This window comes from Taeniopygia guttata, chromosome 2, assembly GCF_048771995.1.
Source record: "Taeniopygia guttata chromosome 2, bTaeGut7.mat, whole genome shotgun sequence".
Classification (NCBI taxonomy): Eukaryota; Metazoa; Chordata; class Aves; order Passeriformes; family Estrildidae; genus Taeniopygia; species Taeniopygia guttata.
In genome coordinates, this window is record NC_133026.1 from 54,824,037 (window position 1) to 54,849,041 (window position 25,005).

The following is a 25,005-nucleotide window of genomic DNA, read 5'->3' on the forward strand; positions in this document are numbered from 1 at the left end:
CATTTTATTCTTCCTCACCTGACTGAGGTATTTTTAAAAAGAATCAGATTACCTGTGGGCAGAGGTAAATAATTTCTGCCATCTAGATTTAAATATCTACTGTGTTGTATGGAGAATTAAACAGACATTTTTCCATTCTTAGTCTCTATTGAGACACACTATACCAGTAAGTCTAGCATATAAATTTGCCTTCATGTTCTCATTTGTAACTGTTTTCGTGATTTCAGGTTATGGGGAATTCCAGCTGTCACGCTTGAAATCAGTCTGGATTGTGAGGAAGCTGAGAGTAGTTGTCTGGACACATTCATTTATCTTGGAAAAGGAAAGAAAGAAGTGCAGTGCATTTCTAGAAAGCTTTCTCAACTCACATCCTTCCCTCTGTTGCTCTCTAAGATGATAAAACATTACTGACTGTCTTGGTTTGAAAAGACAAGTGTCCACTAAGGAAGGCAGGAGCCTCCCTTGAAACGGAAAATGCTAACTCACTCCCTCCAAATTATTATGATTGTGAAATTAAGGGGCTCTCAGGGAAAGATATAAGAGTAGGAATAAGAGTTCTTAATTAGGAAAATACAAAAACAGCAAAAAAATGCAGTAATACAAAGCAACGCTGAGAGTCAGAATACAACCTGACACCCTGTTGGTCAGGGTGTTGGTAGCAGTCCCATTAAATGGTGGCTGCAGCCCTCCTGAAGTGAGTGATAGACGTGGTTATGTTGAAGCAGTGATCCTGTAGAAGGGTGGAGTTTTCCTCTGGAGGTTCAGTGGTGGTGTAGATGGGCTTGGTCTTCCCCTGGGAATCCAGTGGGAAAAGACTGCCTGTGGTGTTCCAGACCTCAGATTATATCCATGTAAGAATGCTTGGCTCCCCCCAGGCAGGTCATCTCCCAATGGGATGGTGTAATTTTATCAGTCATGCAGTGAGACTCAATGGTCCATCAACAGAAAATATTTCCTGGAGGGAGGATTGGTTGTGGAAGAGATAAAGAAAAGAGCCCCACCTACTTTTAACAGGTGGCCCAATTAACAGGACGTAACTGCCCCACCTCTAAGGGATGGCAATAGAATACACACCCCCAGCCACATCTTGTATTTGCAACCTAAGACCCTGACCCATTGCCTGGCTACTCCATGGTTACTATAACAAGACCATTAGAACTTGTGGTACAGCAGCTGTACTTTGTCCCCTCAGAATGTGTGTGAGATTGTAGCCTCTTCAGAATAAAGTTGTGATGCGTTAATGAAATAAATCCTAGCAGTAATACTGCCCCATGATTTAATTATGGTAATAAAATAATTTGTACATGGATTCAAAAGTGCTTCATTAAATACTTACACATTTTATTAAGGAGAACAAGAGTGTGTTCATATCTCATGAAGTTTATGCGGTGCTTTTAATGCATTTGTAAATATGAACAATGTCAAATACTGTTTACCAGAAATAGACAGACTAAAATGGTCTGGAAACTCAAGAGTCCCAAAAACCCACTGAAGAGCTCTCTGGCTCCATATTGTAAACTTCTTCTGAATCTTGTAGTGCAAGGGAAATTTCAGGAAGCATGGAGAACTTTAAAGTGTCAATTTACGAAAAAAGGGTGGGAAAGCTGATCTAAAGGGCTGTAGATTGACATCATTGCATAAACAATATAATGGAAATGCAATTATGTCATTCTCAAGAAATTAAAGGAACAAAACCTACTTGATTTAAAAAAGAAAAAACCCCAAACCCTCAGTAATGAATTAATAAGTTTGATCAGTGAAGGTAGCTGTGAAGATTGTAATAGAATTGCAATTACACTTAACAATATAGGCACTATGATTTAAAAAGAGATAAAAAAAGAAATGATTGCACAAAATTTGTATATATAAAAGTTTATATTTAGCAGACTGATGTAGAAAGGAGATGTCAGTAGGATTATTAAGTGGGTTATTTCTAATTATGTTCTACAGAAATCAATGGAAAGCTTAAAATTTGTTATTAAGTCTGAAAATAAAATTTAAAAAAACCCTAAAAAGAAGACTAAGCAAAGATTAAGTAGTCACCGGCATAAATGCTTGTGCACTATCAGCCTTCACGCACATAGGTACATGAGGATCCTGGATACAGGGTCTTAAGGATACAGTAATGATTTTTGGGCACAGATGATTATGGGATACAATATCATGATGAATCACCCTAAGACAGGCTTGTCTTCTGCAAAGCATGGACCTTGAGAAAGATTTCAGGCTCATAGCAGACCAACAATTGAATGTGACTTCTCAGCATGACAGTTGGCAAAAAGAAGCAGTGAGGTTTTTGGGTGTAACATACAGAGAGAATAGTGCCTTGGAGTGGGTCATCTTCTGTATAGATTTTTACTTTGGCTGGGGGTAGACTTGTGTGTTCACTGATGAGATGCTTTCTGCTTAGATGATGTTGTAAAAAGCTATAAAACCTGTTCAGGTGTTGCAAGGGAAGAAATTTGAACTAATCACAGTGTTTTTATTTTCATGAAGGCCAAGAGGCACCTAAGTAGCTATTTATAAACTACTAGAGAAAGATGTGACAGAAACCTGTGACTGAAACGTGATGTCATGTCTATTTAAAGAAGCCAGACCCAGAACCTTTTAAATTCAAGAGGGATTCCTGTAGGACCTAACTATATGTGTTCCTGGAAAATACACTGTAGCTAAACAAATTAGTTAATGTGGTGAAAGATTAGCAAATAAATTGTAATGTCTGGGGCATGCAAGAAGGTAGAGTAAGTGATACAGTCTATTACTGCCTCTTAGGATAATTTATTTTTTAAGAGGGGATAATTTAAAGTATTATTAGTACCACAATATTTTTTCTCTAAGACTTTTCTGTTAATAAAATAGAGACAAATTATAGAAAAGCAGTTTCTCTGTACAGGAGTTTTGAAACAGTACCAAAGCAGAGATATGACAAAATTCCACAGCCAGTGGGATAAAAATGGCAGAATGTGGTTCATGTCTGGGAGTGAAGATACAATTTTTGAACAAATAATACAGGAATTGAGATAAAGTTCAAAATATTGCAACTTGTTCATGTCAGTTTGTATTCATTATCCTCACAGCACAGTTTGGTGAATAAAACACACTCCTGTTGTTACGTGTCCAAGCCAAGGCAAAGCTCAGTTTGTGCTTGGGCAGGCTGTGCAGGGAATCTGATACACGCTTCTGTTCTGTAATTATTTTGCTTGACTGTGTCTGCTACTGAAGCTCCCTACACTGCTATTTTTCTGAAGTATGACAAAACATTTAGAAGTTGCTGGTGGTGATGTTTAGGATTTGGTATGTGCTGCTTGTAGGGTCAAAGCTCTGTCATCGTGACCTGCAGCCTTGATATCCTTGTCTTCTCCATCTCCCTTTCACTTTGTCTTTCCCAAGCTCTGAGTACCATGCTTCTGATGCACTTACAGCTTGCTGCAGTTGCTCCCTGCACTGTCTTGTATTTTTCCTACTATGCACTTACGGTTTTCTGATCTGTTCTTATTTCAGCACTGCATTCCAGTGAATTTAAAATGGGCAGACCCTGGATGAATAGGTTCCAAAGTTAATTCAGTAGGAAAATTGAGGAAAAGCTTCACTCCTGAAAATGAAATCACATCAGTTTTGACCTAGTTTGATAGCTAAGGCGAGTATATTTATAGTGGTTGATACTGTTACCAAAACTGCTTCCAGTCTTAGTGTTGCTGAGCCCTCAGCCTTTGAAAACGTAGTTACCCAAGGGTAGTGTTACTATGCTACACAGACTCAAACTGAAGGGCAACAAAGGGCTCTTTTACCTTTGCACCTCTGCCATGGTCAGTGTCAGAGGTGGTTTTGGCACAATGCAACTGGTTCCAGTCACCTTATGCCTTAGACCTGAGAAAATGCCTTTCTCCACAGGATTGTCTCTTGGTTTTTAATGGGTTGCTGTATACAGAGGAGGCTATTTTGTATCACAGCCCTTAACAAAATGTCTATATTGTGCTCAAGGTACCATGAAATTATTATAATCAGGAGGAACAAAGTGGTTATTTTTGAGATAGCCAAAGACCCCAAGGAGAGCAGTCTGGACAGATTAAGAGTATTTTACACCTCTACAATGAAAGATAATATCTAGTGCAGTTAAACTTGTGTTTTAATGGCTTTTTGTTATATCTTTCTGAAAAACGAATTATAAAACAATAAGCCAATCCCCAGTGCCCCCTGCCCCCATTGTTGCCCCACCTCTCACTTTTTCTGATACTTTCTCCTTATGACTCCCACTGGTTAGAATCTCTTTCAGACCTCTCCCCAAGGATTTGTGTGTATTTAGCTGTCAGGGCCTGTGGTTAGGAAGAGGCTAATTCTGCCCTTTCCCAATACATCACAGCATATCCATTTAGAGTTTATCCATTTAGAGTTACTATATATCATCTAGAGTAGTCTTCCATGAAGGTCACAAATTTGTGTTGTTACCAAAATTTTACATGTTGTGGAACAGAGAGATGGGGCTTTAACAAAGTACTGCTGTTAGGATAAACACACTTGACCCACACTTTTATACATTATACTAGATAATGTATAAAATAATCAAAATTACTCAAAAGGAGAACATGTAATCAAAGGAGATGTGTCAAGTGGAAATATCTGCACCTAATCATATTAGATTAAAACCTTATTGCAGTTCACGCAATGTTGCTGTCATAAAATGCCATTTTTTCTATTCCATGTGAAATCATCTACAGCTTCAGAGTAGAGCTCTCAACTTTATTCTCAGGAACTGGTTTCCATTTATTTGTGGAAATATTTGCCTTGTTTGTTTTTAAAGCCCACTGAACTTGAAGGGAAAGTTTTGATTTTCCTTGGTTCCCCTGAGAAGCACTTGTTCATTCTTCTCTTGTTCATGGGGATAAACAGTCTCCCTTTGTCATTGTATAATATCATCTAGCCCAACCATCTGAAAGATGGGCAGCTGTATTTGCTGATGCGGCTTCTAAGCGGGAGGCTCCTGCCTCTTCTTGAATGATCTGTGAAGAAAGGAGAAAAGCCTATGAAACATTGTTGAAAGGAATGGCAAACTTTCTATTCATTTGTGATTTCAGCTGTAAATGGACTAAAATGACCATAAGGTTTCTGAAGTACTGATGTACTGATTCTTTCCTGTTTTTCCTTTTGGTTTCATGTAAGTTGCAAGCAGAAACTCAGAGACTGAAGAGGGGAGAGTGTTAGCAAAATGCTGTCTGGATGATCAGAGGAGAATGAAAGAAGGGGAGAAAAATGGTGGGCAGGAAGAGGACATGGAGACAGGGTATTACGGAGGTGATTGTTAGCATACTGATACGTAGGTATGTGCAGAACAGGAGAACTAGAGGCTAGGAAAATGTCCCTGGCACCATGCATAATGTTATGCTATGTAATGGATAAGTTTCCTTTAACTCTTCTTCTCAATATTTCTTGGTTAATAATATTAATTCTATTAGTTAGAGTGTTACAAATAGTGAATGGGAATTTGTCATCTTTAGAGACGAATATTGCTTCTAGAATAATATGGTTCCCTCACCCTCTTCAGATATCACAGCTTGTGTCTGTACAGAAGCCATGGCACAGGGCCTCACCTTGTTGGTCCCAGTTTCAAAAGCCTGCTAGTAGATACCTAGGATATGAAACATGAATTGATATTAAACATAAAAGCTGAAATCACAGATAAGCTCTGTTCACATTTTTAAATTCATGTGACAAAGCAGACAATTGTAACACTCTTTCCTTTTATTTGTATTGATTTTAAATTCTGATTGGAAGAGGATTAGAATAATAAATCCTCTGTTTAATAGAATAGACTTGGGTCACGTATTGGGTTTGCATGGCCAGGTTTTGGTAGCATGGGGACTGCAGGGGTTTTTCTGTGAGGAGCTACTGGAAGCTTCCCCCATGTCCAACAGAGCTAAAGTCAATAGATTCCAAGACGGACCAGCTTCTGGCCAAGGTCAAACCAATCAGAGACAATGGTAACACCTCTGTGATAACATATTTAAGAAGAAAAAAGTTACTGAGCAGATGTAATTGTGCTCAGAGAAGAGAGGAGTGAGAATATGAGACAGGAACAACTATAGAGACACTGAGTTGAGTGGAGAAGGAGGGGTGCTTCAGGCACTGGAGCTGAGATTCCCCTGCAGCCCCTAGTGAAGATCATGGTGGAGCCCCTTGTGCAGCTGCAGCTCATGAAGGACTGCAGGGATGCAGAGATCCCCCTGCAGCCCATGGAGTAGTCTGAAGCAGGAGATGCCCAAAAGAAGGTTGTGGTGCTGTGGGCAGCCTGTACTACAGCAAGCTCATGGCAGGGACCTACAGACCATAGAGACAAAAGCAGGTTTCTTGGTATGACTTGTGACTCCATGGGCTATCCATGCTGGCACAGCCTGTTCTTGCAGGACTGCACCCCATTGAAGGAAACCATCTTGGAGCAGTTAATGAAGAACTGTAGCCTGTGCGATGGACTAATGCTGCAGTTCATGGCGAGCTGTCTTCCATGCGAGGGAACCCATGCTGGAGCAAAGGAAGGACTCCTCTACCTGAGTAGCAGCAGAAACAACACATAAGGAACTGACCATGACCCACCCCCCCCTCCCCATCTCCGTGTCACTTTGGTGGAGGAGGTAGAGCTCAGGAAGGCAGGAAGGAGGGAGGGATGGGAAAAATGTGTTTTTAAGGTTTGTTTCTCATTATCCTGCTCTGAATTTGGTTGGAAATAAATTCAGTTTATTTCCCCAAGTCTAGTCTGTTTTGCCCATGATGGAAATCAGTGACATCTTTTCCTTGGATATCATTAGATGTCCATGTCCTTATCTCAGCTCATTAACCTTTTATCATACCAATCCCCTGTCTAGCTGAGGAGGGTAGTGATAGAATGGCTTTGGTGGGCACCTGGTATTCAGCCTGGTCATGCCACTACAGCAACTCTCCTCCTAGATTACTATTGTGTTCTATATATTCTCCTGTTACCAAAATAAGGATTTATATTTTTGTGTGTAAATACCTCTAGATTTCATAAGTAGTCTGTTCTCATCTCAATAGTTTGTAAATGAAACTATAGGAACACTATTCTTCTCATGTACTCTGCCTCTCTCTTTCAGATGCATGCAAGACAGGAAGGCATGGTGAATAGTAGTTGTTTTCTTTGCAGGAGTTCCAAGGACCATTTCTATCACTTCTACTTTACTAAATTAACTGTCAGTAAAAACACTGATGTTAACCTTCTTCCATATCTTCTACTCAGGATGATTCTGCTTACTTTGAATCCTGGCACAATGATGCTACTTTTTCCTGTCATTTTTACAGGAAACTGGGCTTAACTAGAATGTTTCCTTGTTTCATAATACATGTCTTTTTTACAAAGCTGTATTGATGAAATGCTTTTTTGTAACAACAGCATTGAAAGAATAATAAGAATCATATTTTCAGGCCTTCAATTCAGGAAAAAATTAAAAGGAAGTATCTATCAAAATATATTTTCCACTGCTACTGTGATGTTTCAGAGCCATCCACTCATTTTATCCACTGCCTTGTGACTCTTCTAGCAGATTTTCAGCCACCTGGACCATTTGAGATATCAAGGTTCAAACTGAAGTGACATCTGTACATATGTCACTTGGTACAGACTGATGCTTTTCTCAAACAAATCCATTGCAGTTCTAGGGAATGTAGCTGGATAATCTCGTCCATAGATGTTTGACCTACTGATAGTAAGGTGACCTGCTGGATATGACACAGATATACTTTAAGACAGTGTGAGAGAAAATGTGCCCCAGGACCCTGTCCTGGTACCAGCCCAGACTGTTAATTTTGGCAGTGGCCACAAAGGGGTATGGCTGGAACTTGGAGGTTATTCTATACCAGCTCATGTAGTTTTCCAGTAACAGGAAAGGGGTCCCTTTTCTGGGAAGAAAAGGGTCCCTTAATGTGGCAGAGGGAGTGGCTGGATATTGTCGGGGGTTCTCCCCATGGTAAGCATATGAATAATTTGCCTCTTTCTTGTACATATTTGTATTGTTGCTGCTAGTGTTCATTGTCTTATTTCATTTCTGTTTCCAGTAAATTTTTCTTATCTCAGCTCTTTTGGGCCTCTGGTTCTCCTCTCCAGCCCACTGCAGGAGGGACAAGGAGAGAAAGAGGAGAGTAAGCAAGCAGTGCAAGCAGTTTTGGAGTGATTCAGTGGGAACACTAAATTGGGGAATACCATTCTTAAGCCACCACAGACTCATATGCATGAAGGGGTGGGGAATCCTGCCACAATTCATATAAACCTGTCTTAGATGGTTATTTTCCCTGAGAAGTGACAGGCACCTTCAAATGGGAGCAGGCATTTAGTCAGGTACTTTGTGAGATGGTCAGTAGGAAACACAGAGACGAGACGAGCATGTCCTTCTCCTGCGTCCTGCACAGACATTCTGGGAGAAGCCTTTTGATTACTTTGCTGTTGGCTCCTGAAATATGCCCAGATGCTTCTGCCATATTTTTTTCAAGGGAAAGAAGGAAAACCATCACGAGAAGAAGGGAATGAAGGAAGGATCTCTGCTTTCTCTTACAGAGTAGGTCAGAGGTTTACTCATAGCTGTGAAGGAACAGATAGAACTCAGGGAAAGACTGGGGAGCACAGTGCCATTCAGTGTCAAACAGCAGGTATCAGCTGCTGAGTTGCATTATGGCTTCAGTCAGAAATACCACATACAGCAAAAGGGGCATAGGACCAGCAAGGAGGGCTCCTGACCACCCCTGTGGGCTATGGCCTCAGGAAGGGGCTGGGAGAGTCAGTCGTCACCCCAGTCCTTGGTTCTGAGGACAGCTTGTGTGGAAGATTTTGTACTGGAAGTTTGCTGGATGACACATACACACAACTTGTTTTATCTAGATGTGTATAGGAAGAAAGCAAGAGCATGAACAAGCAAATACAGTATAAGAAGAAAGCAAGACAGTGAACAAGAAAATACAGTCTATGAATGCTGAAATTAACCATGAAGTTAACAACACTTGTCCAGGTCCATTGGCGTGTTCCACATCCATCAGTCTGATCTTCTAGCAGACCTGTTATCATATATGATGACTCAGGGGCCAAGGATCTTAAACCTCTTCTCCTCTAACAGCTTCATACACAGCCCTCCTGTGTTTGACTTCTCAATCAGGGTTGGAGGGAAATGCTGCATAAAAGGAAACAGGTAGATGAACTAATTCTTATTCTCCACTCAGTGCAGTTTAAGACACCTTTAAAGGAAATCTCTTTAAGGCTTTGTCTTGATAAAACATTGTGTCAGTGGTAAATGCTATATGGAAACTCCAGTGGAAGAAAAAGGAGACTATGATAAGCTACATATGGGCAGGAAGAGTCTAGATTTAATTATTGTGTCTATTCTGTATACTTTTCCCTGCTAAAATAGATTATATTTTCAGAAAGAGAACAAAATAAGTAAAAGGTTGAATTGTTGCCCCTATTCCACCTTCTTGGGTTCTCTTTGCTCACATCTTAATTTCATAAATATCCATCGGCTCCCAGGCTTTCTAAGGATTTACATTTTTGTGCTAGTATTGCAGGTGTCTTGTCATATATTGCAGATTTGTTGTGCTTTGCCTGGTACCAGGAAAAAGCTGGGCATTTTAACCTAGCAGGTCTGTTTTCTTCAAAGGCGAGTAACATGATTTTAGATAGCCAAGGAATTCTCTGTATTTTTTATCTAAAAAACCCCAATGAAAGTCTGAAAGTGAACTATAAAAGAGAGAAAGGGAATGGGTAATAAAAATATAACTGAAAACAATAGATCCAGTAAAAGAGCTGACATTCAAATGTGTAAAAAAACATGAAACTATATTGCCATAATGCATTTTAGTCCAGAGCTGGAAAATCAAGATCTGAGATCACTAATACATAATACCAACTTTGGATGGCAGGCAATAACTGTACTTACTGATTACCATGAGAGGATTATCCATAATATATTATTCCTGAGCCTTTGTAACCTTTGACATGGAATGTTTGCACTATTGATTGCAATTTCTCCTATGCTCACATCAGTAATGCCTTTATGACTTGCCAGCTGATAGCAGGAATCCAGGTGCACAAGGATGGTAAGCACTTAGACTCACAGTGGGACTGTACTCAGCTTGGGTTTTGACTTCCAGGTCTTCATTCAGTGGCTCAGGGTGTTCTCTCAATGCCTACGGGCTCCCAGGCACCAGGTGTTTATTTAACTAGATTTAGGATTTGATTTTTCTTTCCCCAGGACATCTGTTCACTTTTCAGTGTGTGTGCCAAGAAGAGTTGCTGACCTAATGGAAGTAGTTGTGTGCTGGAGTAAAGCATTTAGGAAGAGGATAAAGAAACCACTCCCATTCTTTCAAATGCTAACCCTAAATAACATTAGGGCATGTGACACTGCAAATAATTTGCCTTTTTTTTTTTCCCCGTTCTAAACTTTGAGATTCTTCAGAAGTCTTGTAATAGTTAAGTTTCACAACAAAGGCTATTCACCTGCTTGTTGAATTGTAGCTGTCACAAGATCTTAAAACAGTAGACTGTATGATTGAAATATCAGGCCTCTGATTGCCTTCATATACTATTAATTTGACAAAAAATCACCCGTAACTTTGTAAATGAGCTTTTACCTATCAAGTAAACTTTTCATTCTGTCTCTTCTCTGGAAAAGAGGTTGCAGTTGTTGTTTTTCTCCTCTAAACTACAGTAACAGCTTAAAACCTTAAAAAAGATATGTATTAAAGGATCTCCAACTTGTTTGTAATGGAAACTAGATATTTTCTAGCTGATTTTGCCATGATCATGTTATGTATGCCTTTGCAGTGAGAAGACATCAACTCTGAAATTATGCTAGTCTGAAATAACTTTTTACAAGTTGTAGAATATCTTTATCAAAGTAAGCAGAGGACAGAGGAAAGGTCTTGCGAGGACAAATGTTTTTATTATTTTGCATAGTAGGAGGCTGAAAGTATTAACTTGCACTGGGACTTACCACCAAGGTATCTAATCTTGGAGCTGGTAAGTGTTGCAAGAAGCAGGGCAAGGAAGTTAAGCAGCTCCTTATTCTTTTTCAGGTACTAGAATGACATGTGCACATTCATTCATTTGAAATGAATGAAAATCTGTCTTTAAGTTAAAAGCCAATTTGTTTAATTAATAGTCTTATTGAATTGCATGGCTTTTAAGCCTTGCACTCTGGATGACTCACAGTTTAAATAGGGAGACTGAGATAACAGAAGACAGTTCATTTTAAAGTCAAGCATTGTCATTTTATTGGTTTATAAGCTATATATATATATAAGCTATATATATATATAAGCTATATATATATATATATATATATATATATATATATATATAAGCTATATATGTATGTTTATTAAGGCCTACAGCAGTGATTTCATTTGACAGATTGTGGCGGTAGTGACTTTTGTTTCTGAAGGCTGGTGAGAATTTGAGTAATTTTTGAGATCGCTGGTTAGGGAACTGTTTATCTCTTGACACTGAGTTGAGTATTTATGAGGTAGTGACCTGTGAGTTGATTAAAGATTTATGCTGTATTAGCATTGGTATAGTGTCTTTCATACATTTTACAGCATAAATATGTTGTCTGTTAAATTTGGATTGTCAAATTTATTGTGTATTTGAGCCTGTAAAAATTCCTAGTCTAATTTTAGTGCTTGTTATTTAGCACCTGAAAGAAATACATTTAGACTAAAAGTTTCAATCTTTGCACTTTAAAAAACAGGTTCTGGAATTCATTCTCTGTCATTTAACTAAACAGAACTTAATTCTCAGAAGTACTGAAAAGCTGTGCTGAATTCAATTAAAGCTCTTGAATTCATGCATGGGTTAAAATCCTGAGGATCAAGTCAGAGAGAGTAGGAAAAAGGCTGAACAGGTCAGAGAACTTTCCCACATAGAAAGAAAAGAGAAACTCCAAAAAGACATGAAAAAAAGCACCAAGCAACTGTAGAAGCCATCCTGATGTTTATGTATATTTCTTCAGATGATGCTGCTGAAAATTAGTTCATATTCATTCTTTTAATGAGCCATGTTTCATCCTTTATTCCTGCTGTAGATTGTGGGCATTATTTACATCTCAATTTAGTACACAGCCCATTGGCCATAATTAAAAATGAAATTTTGTACTCTCTAGAATCCTTGATGGAGTCTTTCACCTTGTTGAAGAAAGGGGATTAAATGTGATGATTTATTAAGCTCATGTACCCAAGTCTACTGCAGCACTGAGCCAAAAGAAAGCTGAAATGATAACCCGTCTGGCAACCACTTGCAACATGAGTAGAATAAATCCTATCCCTTGACTAAAACTCTGTGTTGTTCCAGCCAAATTTGCTTGAATTCCTGATGTGTGTGGGTTCTTGGTAGCCTAAAGTTAAGGTTGTAAAAGGCAGTGGCTGCTTGCCAAGACATTGTGCCTTTAGATGTTGGACTCTACATTTGTGTGTTGTTCCTTAGTCCATGTCTATTAAAAGTGACAAAAATTATTTCTTACAGTTATCACACTCCATTTTCAGTTGGAAATTATGTTCAGAATCATGGATGTGATGTTTGATCATTGCTCTTTCGTTACTTTTCAGATTTTTTAAAGACTTTTTGGTACTAAAGTCAAACAGAAATACAGTCATAAATGGCAGAGGCTTTGCTTTCTTGCTTTCTTCTGCTCTGCTAAATCAGAGAGGGAAAAAAAAGAAGGAATATGTGGCAACATACAGTTACTGCAACAACATCAAAAAATTGCTTTGAGATGATTGTTCTGTGAGAGGAGATATAGCAAGCCTTTGTTATCATATTTGCTAGGGTAAGCTTTCCAATTCAGGCACGGCGAAAACTTGCAGGTCAGTGACTCCAGTCTGTACAGAATAAGTATTTACTGCTGTTACTTATTAAACCCTAGTTGCATAGTTGTTTCTGTTCATAATTCTAACTCCTATATTACACTCACAGTTGTCCTTCAAGACTTCTTTCAGTTACTGAAGCTGTGCTTCAGTCTATATGCTGTGATTTTCCAGGTTTCATTTTTCAGGGCTCAGAAATGTCTTTAGCCTATACCACTTCCATAGCATAGCAGCCTTGTGGTGTCAAATGGTGATTAATTACATGTAAAAGCTGCTTGTGGAAATCATATCCCTTGACAAATCCAGTTCATTAGAGTCATGCAACTTACACAAAAAATGTACAGTTTCCTTGACTTGAAGGATATTTCAGTCTATCTCAAACCTTATTCACATTGAATCTTTTGACTCCTTCTTGGACATCAGGAATACTTAAAAGCTATCTGCAGACTGTGTCACCAATATAGGATTCAACACAGGAAGCAGTACATTTGGGTAGAATGAAAATGAAAGAAACCGATTCTCTTTATGTGTTCATATCCCAGACAGTCTGTAGTGTACCTGTGATACAGAACTGAGTTGTCTCTGTCTTACTGAGAACAAATGCCACAAACTGTTGCCTTCATTTTTGAAGGATCATGAGCAGAAGGGAACATGTGGCAAAATTAATAACTGGGCAGCATTCATAATTTTATTCACACATAAAGATCAATGAGTCTGTAAAATGTATTTCCGAGGGCTGTGGTGGTGGAGCAATCACAATTTCACCATTAAAATCAAGCGGAACACCAGGAAATAATAAAGGTGCACTCCAATGTTCATCAAAGTCAATAGGAAACTTACCTTTTGAATTTAAAGGGCATTGGAATGAACTCTGCAAGACCATATTAAAACACGTAGATGTGATTAAGTACTTATTCTTACCATACTGCTGTAATAAAGTTACAAAAATAGTAGGTGGATTTGAATTTAACCCACTGCATACATTGTTATTGTTCTGTGTTTACATAGTTGGTTTTGTACAGTTGGATTAGGTGGCAATTTGCCTGATGATTTGTGTTTGACTGTTGCTGTATGGCATGCTCTTTTATAGTCTTGTTTCTCTGTATATGTCATGTAGGCTGATAACAATTACGTAATACACTTGATTTTCTGTGAGAGCAAAGCTACCGGCTTCTGTGAGTTGTAGTTAGTAGTCTCAGTATGGTACAACACCTACCCTGGGAATAGGACTGAGAAAGGGGCTGCAGGCATGAGTGTCTCTTCTGCTGAGAGGATTTACAGTGTTGCAGATCATGTGTAGTCCTTCTTATGGGACTGGAAAGAGGTCAAGCTATGACTACTGCTTCTGTATCTGTTGTTGATCAGTGCACAAATCGCTCCAAGCAATGTGCAGTCTAAACTTCAGAGTACTGGTGCACATTTGTATTATGGTAGGGAATTTAAGGGCTAGCTGAAGGTGCAGGAGGGTAAAATGGCATCCAACCTGATATTTGCTATTGTTCATCCAACTAACCAATGATTCGGGAATTTGGTTAGTCACTAATCTTTGACTTCAGAGATCTGTGGACAGTCAACATATTGGAGAGAGCAAACAGTTGTCTTGAAACAGGTCAAACAGGGTGGTCTGAAAGGCAGTTAGTACCCAGATTTCCCACATCTGGAAGACGTAATTTTAAAGGCGCTGCATCTCAATTGCTTCTTGCGGTTGGTGGACTGTATTCAGAGAAACCCACTAACCAGTGCAAGGCGAAGTTGAGAGTTGGCCTATCTGAAGGTTTGATGTGCTTACTTATGGGATTTATTTATTGCCTCAATTTCATCTATGCTGAGTTAATGCTATGTTTTTAAGTAACTAAAATTTAAGAGGAATGTTTGCCTATGAAAAAGTAGAGCATTTGCACTTCAGTTTTCTGGTAGATTAGATTTTGGAAGTCAAGATTGAACAGAACACAATGAGCACTTTGTCCTAGCACAGCAATCTGGATTTAGGCATTGCATATTGTGACAAATGGTTTGAATTTTATGGCTTGGGTTCCAGCAACAAGAAAAGGTGATTCTTTTGTCTCATCAGCCAGATAATATGGCACCATTCTATACATCTGGTAGGAAGCCTACAATACGAAAATAAACAAACTGAAAAACTTTCTTCTTTTACAAATTGAGTTTTCCTGTGCTGAGGATGGGGGAAATGGTAAATTTCGCATTGAGAAACAAATTGGAAGATGGATTTTCTTGCCCCTGTAAGTCTGTAATCGTATTTTATAGCCACATTAGTACCTTTATTCATCCATTCATTTGATATTGCAAAACAACAAAGGAATATGGAGTTTTCTGTTCTTTTAATGAGTGGTGTTCACCAGAGGTAATCTCAGCCAAAGTCTAGGATTTTGAAACCCTAGAGATGAAGATGATTTGATCATTACTTTTGCAGGAATAATTTAATTGTTTTCTATCTTTTTAAAGAAAATATTTTAATTGAAAGCCACTTGATTTATAGGTGGGCAAAATATTCCACTGCTTTTGTTTATTGAAGACTATATCCCAAAAGAATAACTATAAAAAAAAAAACAACTTAAGCTTCTGACTTTTTCATTGTAATGTGCTTATTCCTGTTTGACCTGGAGAAAGATGAAGGAAGTAGAGAAACCTGTCTGCAGTGTTGAATCTGGTTTAATTGCATATTAAATTAAATGATTTGTTTAATTGAATGTATAATTGTTGTAGATAGAAATTTGCTTGGCTATATGCATAGGTGAAATATGTGTTTGTCTTCTTGTTCAGAAAAGAATCAAAGACGTCATCTCTCCAATTGTATTTGAAGCTTCATACAGTCTTGGGGAACATGCAATAGAAAGAGGAAAAGAGGACAAGGAACTAACTGCTCTGAAGCCCATTCTTCGCTGGAAGAAAGGACAGAAGATAGCACAAAGGAATCAGGTCAGATTTGGACTACTTTATTTCCCCCAAGAAGGCCGGTGGCTGAATTTATGGCAGAGTTGGCTTTAAAAGTGGATTGCCAAGCTCTGGGTCATTTGCACACAGTAGCTTTTTTGTACAATCCTTACTATTGCTAACTTCAGTGCTGCTCTGTGACATAGTAAAGTCTTGTACCTCCAAGGCAGGGCAGCACAAAGTGAGGTCACTTTCTTGTTTCAGGGTGTTTGTGCTGGGAAGTGAAAGATGAGAAAGGTCCTACTTCTTCTGCTTCTTCCCGTAATGTAGGAGGATCTTGTGAAAGCTTTGGTCCTGGCTGTCTTTCCATGTTAAGCTTTTGTTAGTGCAGAAGGGGACATGGGAATTGTCTGAGGAGAGAACAGTGGGCAGAAGAACAAAAAATTTGCCTGACTGAACTATCCTCTTTTCTTGAGGACTTCACACACACAGTCATGTGGCAAGGGAAACCTATTCCTGCTGTTTTTGTAGGACATACCATGCTAAAATAGGATGGTTTCCCTCCCCTCCCTTATTTTTAGCTGTCTGTCTGGAGTAGATGGTTAGATATGGTTTTAAACTTTAAGAAATAATTTTCTATTGATACGATAGCATCATCATCTGTAGCATTGCTTTCTGATTCTGCTCATAAAGTCCCTGAATACTACTTAAAAAAGAGTAACTAAAACATTTTATTTGCTTCACTATATAAAATGCTTTGAACTGTATTTGGTTATAATTCTTGCACCTTAGAGGCATGAATTTTTATTCAAGTATGATTTATTTTTATACATTTATGCATGAAAGATGTATTCAAGAATTACTTGTTTTTATGAAGAGGGACTGTGGGGCTGTTGTGTATATAAATTTTGTGTTGTTGCAACAATATGATGGGAATTTATGGAGAACTTTGGAACTTTAACACTGCTGTATACCTGAGTGTTACATGAACAAAGCTTCTTGTATTTTTTATTAGTAGGCTTAAACTCAAAAGGTCACATCTTGCCCTGTAGGTGAGTCTCAGATCAATGTTAAAATACCTAAATGCTGAGGTTATAGAGCAGGAACAAAAATACTTTGGGAATTTCTCTGATTTGTTCTCTTTTGCAATTTGGATAGGAGAGAACCAGTTTAACAATCCCTTTTCATTTGTTTTCCAGATGTTGTTCAATTAGATTAGTAAGAAACGGATTTTGACACTGGGTATGCTGGCAAGTGTGCTTTCAGCCAAGGATATGACAAGAACTTCAGAGTTAGTGTGGCAGTCATGGTGACAAAGCCCTTATAAAATAGCCTCAAGGCATGGTGCTGGGGTCCTCAAAGACTAAGTTCATGGGGAAAGTGGAATGTAGCATCTCTTTCAAAAGTCTTGTTATCTTGTAAGTCAAAATAGTTTTAAAAGGCCAAAAAGGACAGTAGGAACCAAAATTATTATAATAAACAGTTTACATTTTCAAAGAATCTAATGATTATGGAGGAACCTTACATTTTGGAAGTCCAGTTCAAGACTCTAATGTTTTCTGTTTTCAGAAGATATGGCACAGGTGAGATCAGGTAGACAAAATTAGTGTTAGTATGAGTACTAATGTCTTTAAATATAGCTAGTTTTGTGTTGTTTTCAAAAGCCCTAGATCTTGCTAATCCAGAAGTGACTTTCTATTAGCCTCTTTGTTGCCTCCCAAATCCAGTTGCTACTTTCATCTAGGAAAAAGTGAGTAAGTCTTCTTGCTTCAGGGAAACTATTTTGTGTTTAGAACTGGATTTAGCTTAGCTCTTTGTAAATGGTTTGTAGTATAACATTTATTTTTGTATACCCACTGTATAAATACATGTTAACCAAGAAGGATAAAGATATCTTGCCAAATACAGAGAAGATTTGTTCTTAGTAGTATCCAGTAATGTATCTTAGAGTTCAAAATGTGATAGGCTAGAATTCTGCCTGTTCTAAATACTGTAATAAAATCACCAGCTACTATGTGGATGGAGATAGCATTTTGTTTTAGGAAAATATTCTCAGTAGATTTAGTTGTGTCACTATCTCCAGGACTTTGTGAGTGCCAAAACTGTTTGTTAGTTAAAAGAGAAAGAAAATGTCCACAACCTTCTCTTCCTACTGTGCCACTGACTTGCAGTGAAAATTTGTGCTCAGTATTGCACTTATGGGTGAATGAGACACTTCACCTTTTTAAAGCAGATGTCTGTTTTTTTGAAATACTTGTGTTTGGAAAGATGCTTAAGTAAATTAATTAGCGTGGTTGGCAGGCATGAGAGAGTAGAGAAGGATTTTCATGGAGATGATTTATGAACTCATCTAGTGATCTTTAGTTTGCTGCACAGATAATGTCATTCTGCATTTTAAAACATGCACATGCACCTCAGTCTCATACTGAGAACAAAGAAATGACAGATCTGGACAGGATGAAATGCAGTGTCCATACAGACAGCATGGTCCAGGTTTGTCAGTGGTGTGTTCTCCAGAGCAAAGATCCCTGTGTTCCTTCTAGAGTCAAGTCATGTCACTGTCTGCAAGCTGAACTGTGCCCATGACATTTCTTGGCATTGGAGTGACATCTTTATTCTGGCAAGCTCTTGAAATGGCTCTTGGCGTGATTTTAACCTATGCCAACTACTGGATTCCTAGGCATCGGTCAGGACTTAGGATGCTCCTGTCTTGGAGGCAAGGGCAATTCAGTTTACTGGTACAGCTGAGTAACTTAGTACAGCTGTCAGTAGTTGAGTAGGTGGTACATGTGAAGATGAATTGACTTATACCTAGGCATATTGGAAGTCCTTGGAAGACTGCAGGGATCAGTCTAATTGTCATGTTCCATATGAAATAGCTTGCCACAAAACTCCTTCTTCCTTGGCAGGGCAAGCTCCCAAAATATCTTTTGCATTTATTCTTGCAGAGATCATGGGCCACCCTTCCTGCTTAATTACAATTGTTTTCTCTTTGTTTGGAGTGGGATTGCTGAAAGCAATTTATATTCTTCCCCATCATCCCTTCAGTGGTGTCTCTTTTACTCTCGATGAGTTGGTCAGCTGAAATAGTGTACAAATGACTGCATTTGGCCTAGATGGCTTGACAAGTGGCAATGTGCTAGTCAGAGTCTTCCACTCAGCAAAATGGATGAATTCCCCTGTAGTTCTCCTCAGCTGGAAAAGTTTGGTTCTTCCTCAGCCTGTAGTACTGCATGGGGCTGTTCTGACCAAGGTGCAGAACCCAGAATTGGTCTTGTTAAACCTCATACCATTGGCCTCAACCCATCGATCTGGGTGCCCAGATCCTTATGCAGAACTCTCCTACCTTCTAGCAGATCAACACTCACACCCAATTTGGTGCTGTCCACAAACTTACTGAGAGTGCATTTGATCCCCTTGTCCAGATCATCAATAACCATATTTAACATGACTGGTTGCAGTAGTGGAGACCTGGGGAACCCCAGTAGTATCTGGCCACCAACTGGTTGCAGCACCATTCACCACCACTCTCTGGGCCCAGCCATTCACCCAGTTCTTAACACAGCAAAATGTGCACTTGTCCAAGCCACGGGCTGCCAGCTTCTCCAGGAGAATGTTGTGGGAGATGGGGTCAGAGGCTTTGCTGAAGTCCAGGTAGACAACATCCACAGCTCTCCCCACATCCACCAAGTGGGTCAACTGGTCATAAAAGGAGATTGGGCTGGTTAGGCAGGGCCTGCCCCTCCTAAACCTATGTTGTCTGGGCCTAAAGCCCTGGTTGTCCTGTGTATGCCATGTGATAGTTGCCTTTTTCCTAACTTGCTGGAAGTGAAACTCAAGCTGATTTTACTGAGGAGGTAATATAAGAGCAGATCTTTGTTTGAAGGTTTTCAGAGGCAGTTATGGAAAAATGTCCAGAAAAGCCCACCCTGCAGAGATGTGTACATATTTATAGGTTTTAGGAAATTAGAATAATTGATAAAAAACACCCATTAGGAGGACAAGTGGTGATTCAATTTCCTCCCAGGTCAAGGCTCTTGGTACTAGCTGTACTTACTCTATGAAATGTATCTCAAAGAGTGTTCTCGGCCTTGGTTCCCAGGAAAACCCAAGATAGGACGGGGGCTTTGCACCTCTCAGGGCTTGGAGCTCTGGAATTTGTTTTGTCTTCCTGCCTAGGGAAAGGCCATGGAAAATTACAGGAAAAACTAACTACTAGTACAGTAGGCTACAGAGATACAAATACATTTGCAAAGACTACAGAGAACATATAAAAGAAAAAAAAGGAAAACCCAAACTGGCATCATGATCATGCTCAAGATGATCAGTTCCATAATTGTGTCAGGCATCAAGATCAGGCTAACAAACCTGTAGTTTCCTGGATCATCTTTTGGCCTTCTTATGGTGGGCATCACACTGTCAAGCTTCCAGTCACCTGGGGCCTCTCCCCAGTTAGCCAGGATTGATGGTAAATGATGGAGAGCAGCTCTTCTGACAGCTTCCTCATCAGCTTAGGGTGAATCCCATCTGGTTCCATAGACGTGTGAGTATCAAAGTGGCTCAGCACATCCCTGACTGCTTCCTTTTGGATTACAGGGGATCAATTCTTCTTCCCGTCTCTGTCTGGTTGCCATGAGGATAACCAGCCTTACTGTTAAAGAATGATGTAAAGAAGGTGTTACGTACCTCAGCCTTTTCCTCGTCCTTGGTGACAATGATCTCCTTGCATCCAATAAAGAATGGTGATTTTCATTGGCCCCCCCTTTTGTTGATCATGTATTTATAAAAACATTTCTATTATCTTTTACAGCAGTGGCCAGATTAAGTTCTAGCTGAGCTTTCACATTTCTAATTTTCTTTCTACATGGTATAATGACATTCATATGCCCTTCCTGACAGCCACTTCTTCCAAAAGTCATAAACCCAAGTTCCACTGAAGGCTCCATGTTCAGCCACTCTGTTTTTCTTCCCCAGTTCATCTTTGGGCACGTAGGGAAGGCATTTTCCTAAGCCTTTAAGACTTCCCTCTTTTAAAGTATGCCCAGCTTTACTGGACCCCCTTTTTATTAAGGATTGTTTCCCAGGGGGCTCTCTGAACTAGTGTTCTGAACAAAGTCCACCCTCCTGAAGTCCAAGGTGGAGGTTTTGTTGACCCCTTCCTTACTTCACCAAGCATTGAATACTCTATTATGTCATGGTCACTGTGCCAAAGGTGTCATCTGACCACCACATTTCCCACCAGCCCTTCTGTTTTTAAAATCAGGTCTAGCAGGATAACCCTTTTGCTAAGCTCACTTACCAGTTGTGTCAAGAAGTTGTCTTCCACACGCTCGAGAAACCTTCTAGGCTGCCTCCTCTCCACTGTGTGTTTCCAGGAGACATCTCATAAGTTTAGTCTCCCACAAGAACAAGGGCTGGCAATTGTGGAACATCAGCCAGAGGCTAAAGAATAGTTCATCCATACCTTCATCCCGTTTGGGTTGTCTATAATAGACTCTTATCAGGATGTCTGTGTTGTTGGCCTTCCCCCTGATTCTTACCCACAGATACTCAATCTTGTCATCATTATTCAAAACTGCTTAATGTACAGAGCCACACCATCACCTCTTTCTCCCTGCCTCTCATAGAATCATAGAATCATGAAGGTTGGAAGAGAACTTTAAGATCATCAAGTCCAGCAATCAACCCAGTTCTATCACTGTAACCCCTAAACCACTAAACAAACACCAGTACCAGATCCAGATAATTCTTAAATACCTCCAGGGGTGGTGACTCCACCAAAGCCCTGGGCAATCTTTTCCAATGCCTGACCACCCTTTTTCTAGTATCTAATCTGAATTTCATCTGTCTCAGCTTAAGGACATTTCCACTGCAGGCACAGTAGAAGAGACTGGCCCCCACCTCACTACAACCTCCTTTCAGGTAGTTGTAGAGACCAGTGAGGTCCCTCCTGAGCCCGTCTTCTCAACAAACCCAACCCCTCACCCATTCCTCATCAGACACTTTTTCCAGACCTTTCACAAGCCTTGTTGCCCTTCCTTGGAGATGCTCCAGCGCTTCAATGTCCTTTTTAAAGTGAGACACTCAGAACTGAACACAGTACTTGAGGTGTGGCCTCACCAGTGCCAAGTACAGGAGGGTGATCTCTGCCCTGGACCTGCTGGCCACACTGTTCTTCATACAGGCCAGGATGCCATTGATCTTCTTGGCCACCTGGGCACAGTGCTGGCTCATATTGAGCATCCTCAGGTCCCTTGCTGCTGAACAGATTTTGAGCCACTCTTCCCTGATCTTGTAGTGCTGCATAGGCTTGCTGGAACACAAATGCAGGACCCAGCACTTCCCCTTATTGAACCTCATGCTGTTTTCCTGAGCCCATTGACTGCGTCTGTCCCCATCTATTAGCAGAGAGCAGATTAACCCTTCCACCCAATTTGATGTGTCCTGCAAATTTACTGAGGGTGCACTCCATGCCCTCATCCAGATCACCAATAACTACTTTAAAGAGGACCAGCCCTAAAACTGAGTCCCAGAGAACACCGCTAGCACCTGGCCACCAACTGGATTTATCTTCATTCACTGGAAGTCTCTGGGTCCAGCTGTACAACCAGTTTTTTACCTATCGAAGATTCCACCTTCTGAAGTACTTGTAGCCATGAATTGCAGCACTCCAGTCTTGTGAATCATCCCACTTAATTTCCATGATGGCAACTACATCATAGCTTTCCTGCTGCACAATGGCCTCCAGCTTCTCTTGTTTGTTATGCCACTGTGTGCATTGGTGTAGGTGCACTTCAGCTGGGCTATTGATTTCACCCCCAACAGTGGTATGCTGCCCCTAGGCTCATTTCTAATGAGCCTGGTCCTACTCCCTTCCACCTTCAAACCTAGTGCTGTGATGAAGTCTGTGTGGAGTTGAGGGAGCTTGATAGCTAACCTTCATCCCCTGCACCATGCAGTGCCAGCACATTGGTTTCACTCCCCTAGTGTTCCTGCCTCTGTCATGTGTTCACTCCATGTGTTCACTCAGTTAGGGATATTGTGGAAATCATGTATTCTCATTTTAGCCAGCACATCTGATGAAATCCTGGAATGTTTTTCATGGTAATAATTTCTCTTCTAGTGGGAATTTAAATCAGCTAATTTGTTTGGCTCAGCAACATATATAAATTGACTGTTTCCATGAGTAGTATAGTAAAGCATGGGACGCCTCAAAAGAATCAGTTTATATTTTTTTTTCTGTGCTCAGTAGACATGTAAGTAATAGCTTTATTTTTCAGGCAACTTGAAGATTTAAAATCAAAATAAATTCAGATCTAAAATCAAGCTATATTTAGGCACATTGATGTAATTGGTTTGTAAAGCTATAAACAGAAAATTACTAGAAAGGTTAGTGAGAGTTGCTTACAGCTCAGCATTTGAAAATTGGATCATATATCCTGGTTGCTAAATAAGAACCAGGAACTCAACTTCACCAGATAACATGTTTATAATCAGATAGCATCAGTATCTAAAAATGAAAGAATTATTAGAATGACAAGCCCCTTTATTGAATTGTTTTTTGTGTTACTAGCATGATCTAATTGCTAATTCATCTCTGCGCATACCACAGGGATGCTGACAATTTACTGTAAATCAGTGTAGATATTGAAGTACTGTATTTTTAATCCTGATTATTTTGCATAGCGTAGGTATTCCCTCAGAAGTTTATGGCACTGTTTATGAAATTAAAGGAATAGATCCTCAAATACCAAAAGCCAGCTCTGCCATTTTTTAAGGCATTTTTAAGACCTTTTATAGACCGATGTGTGATCCAGTTGTTAAATATCTGATCTAGAGTGAATCTCTATTCTTTTATCCAGTCCATTAAATGGCATGTTTTCAAGGGTTCTTTAGAAAATTCTGTTTCTCTCCCTTTTCTTCAAATACTGACCTTCAGCTGTTGCTTTCCCTTTCTGTGAAAGCATAGGCAGAATTCCAACTAGAATAGTGCCGGAAACCTCTCAAACTCTTGATAGTACAACTTGGCTACAACCTGAAATTTCCATATGTTTTCATGAATTTTGGTAGATTGGAATTTTGAAAAGCTTTTCCCCCTGCCCCTTAATTTATTGAAAGACTTCCAGTATTGTGGACTGGAATGGCACCGGAGATATTTTATATTTTATTTCCGGTTCTCTCCCCTACTTCCAGAAACATAGATTTGTTTAATTTTAGATAGCCATTGAAAGAAAGTGAAGCAGTTTAGTAAATCTGGTATGAAGTCATAGCTCACCTTTCTCAGAGCACAGAAGTCTGATCATTAGGCTGAAGCCAGCCTTCTTCTTACTTGTTTTACCTCCTATCAGCTTTCAGTAGAGTCCACTACCAGCAAGAAGGAAAAGGAGAATACCTACATGCCCAATACCCAGCAGCTTTATGCTTAGGATGGCTTAGGATGCAGGAACTAGAGATTTTTCCCTCTCCTACTTTCTCCTACATTTACCCCTGGCCTTTACCACAAAATGTGGAATTTAGTCCTTACACTTCTCTTCAAGATGCATAATAGACAAATATACTTGCTCTGAGGCCCTGATCTGACTACCTATGTAGACATATTCCCTTCCTAATCAGCTCTAGATCTCTTATTATTGTAGGTTTGATTGTGTACAGATGTGTATTTTCACTTTTTATAATTAGTGTACTTTAGTGTAGGCTTTTTAGCTTACCCTCTGGAGGACTTGGGTGCCATCCATCTTTCCTAACCCTTCAGGGGTTCTGTCACATTACTGGACCTCCCAAGGAGCAGAATCTTTTTTACTCAGAAAAGTTGCCATGCAGAATTTGAGAAAACTGTGTTTGTCAGGAAGGTTTGGTGACTTGGTGGGAACTGCTCTGGAACAATTTCTCATAGCTGCTGGGTTCTGTGCATCAGTGGAGAGAGTGCAGAGAGGAATCATGAGCCCTGGAAATGCTGGTTTTGGCTCTCCTTTCCTGAACATCTGGTGATAGCAGGAAGTCTGAGAGACTCACTGAGAATGAACTTTACACTAATTTTGTGTTTATACAGTGAAGATGTGTCCTAGAAGCATTGAGGTTTTCCTGTCCCTGTTACTGGGCACACAAACACCTATTTTTCTCATGGAAATGCTAGACAACTATGTGGTGGCCTTGAGATAAGAGATGCAGCTGTGTTTTGCATGGCAATTTTTACCGTGATCTCCACCTCTCACCTCGTACTCCTCAATTTTTCATGTATGTATTTCTTAGGTAAAGGAGCTTCTT

The 25,005-nt window shown here is 39.7% G+C and overlaps 1 protein-coding gene across 3 annotated transcripts in view; it reads left to right on the plus strand.

Moving 5' to 3' along the window:
* Positions 1–25,005, plus strand: part of ITGA9 (integrin subunit alpha 9) — a 244,749-nt gene that overhangs the window by 97,276 nt on the left and 122,468 nt on the right. For all 3 annotated transcript variants that reach the window (XM_002199003.6, XM_030265373.4, XM_072924054.1), the window contains one exon: positions 15,631–15,786. In XM_002199003.6, coding sequence (XP_002199039.3) covers positions 15,631–15,786 — 156 coding nt within the window. The remainder of the gene's footprint in view (positions 1–15,630; positions 15,787–25,005) is intronic.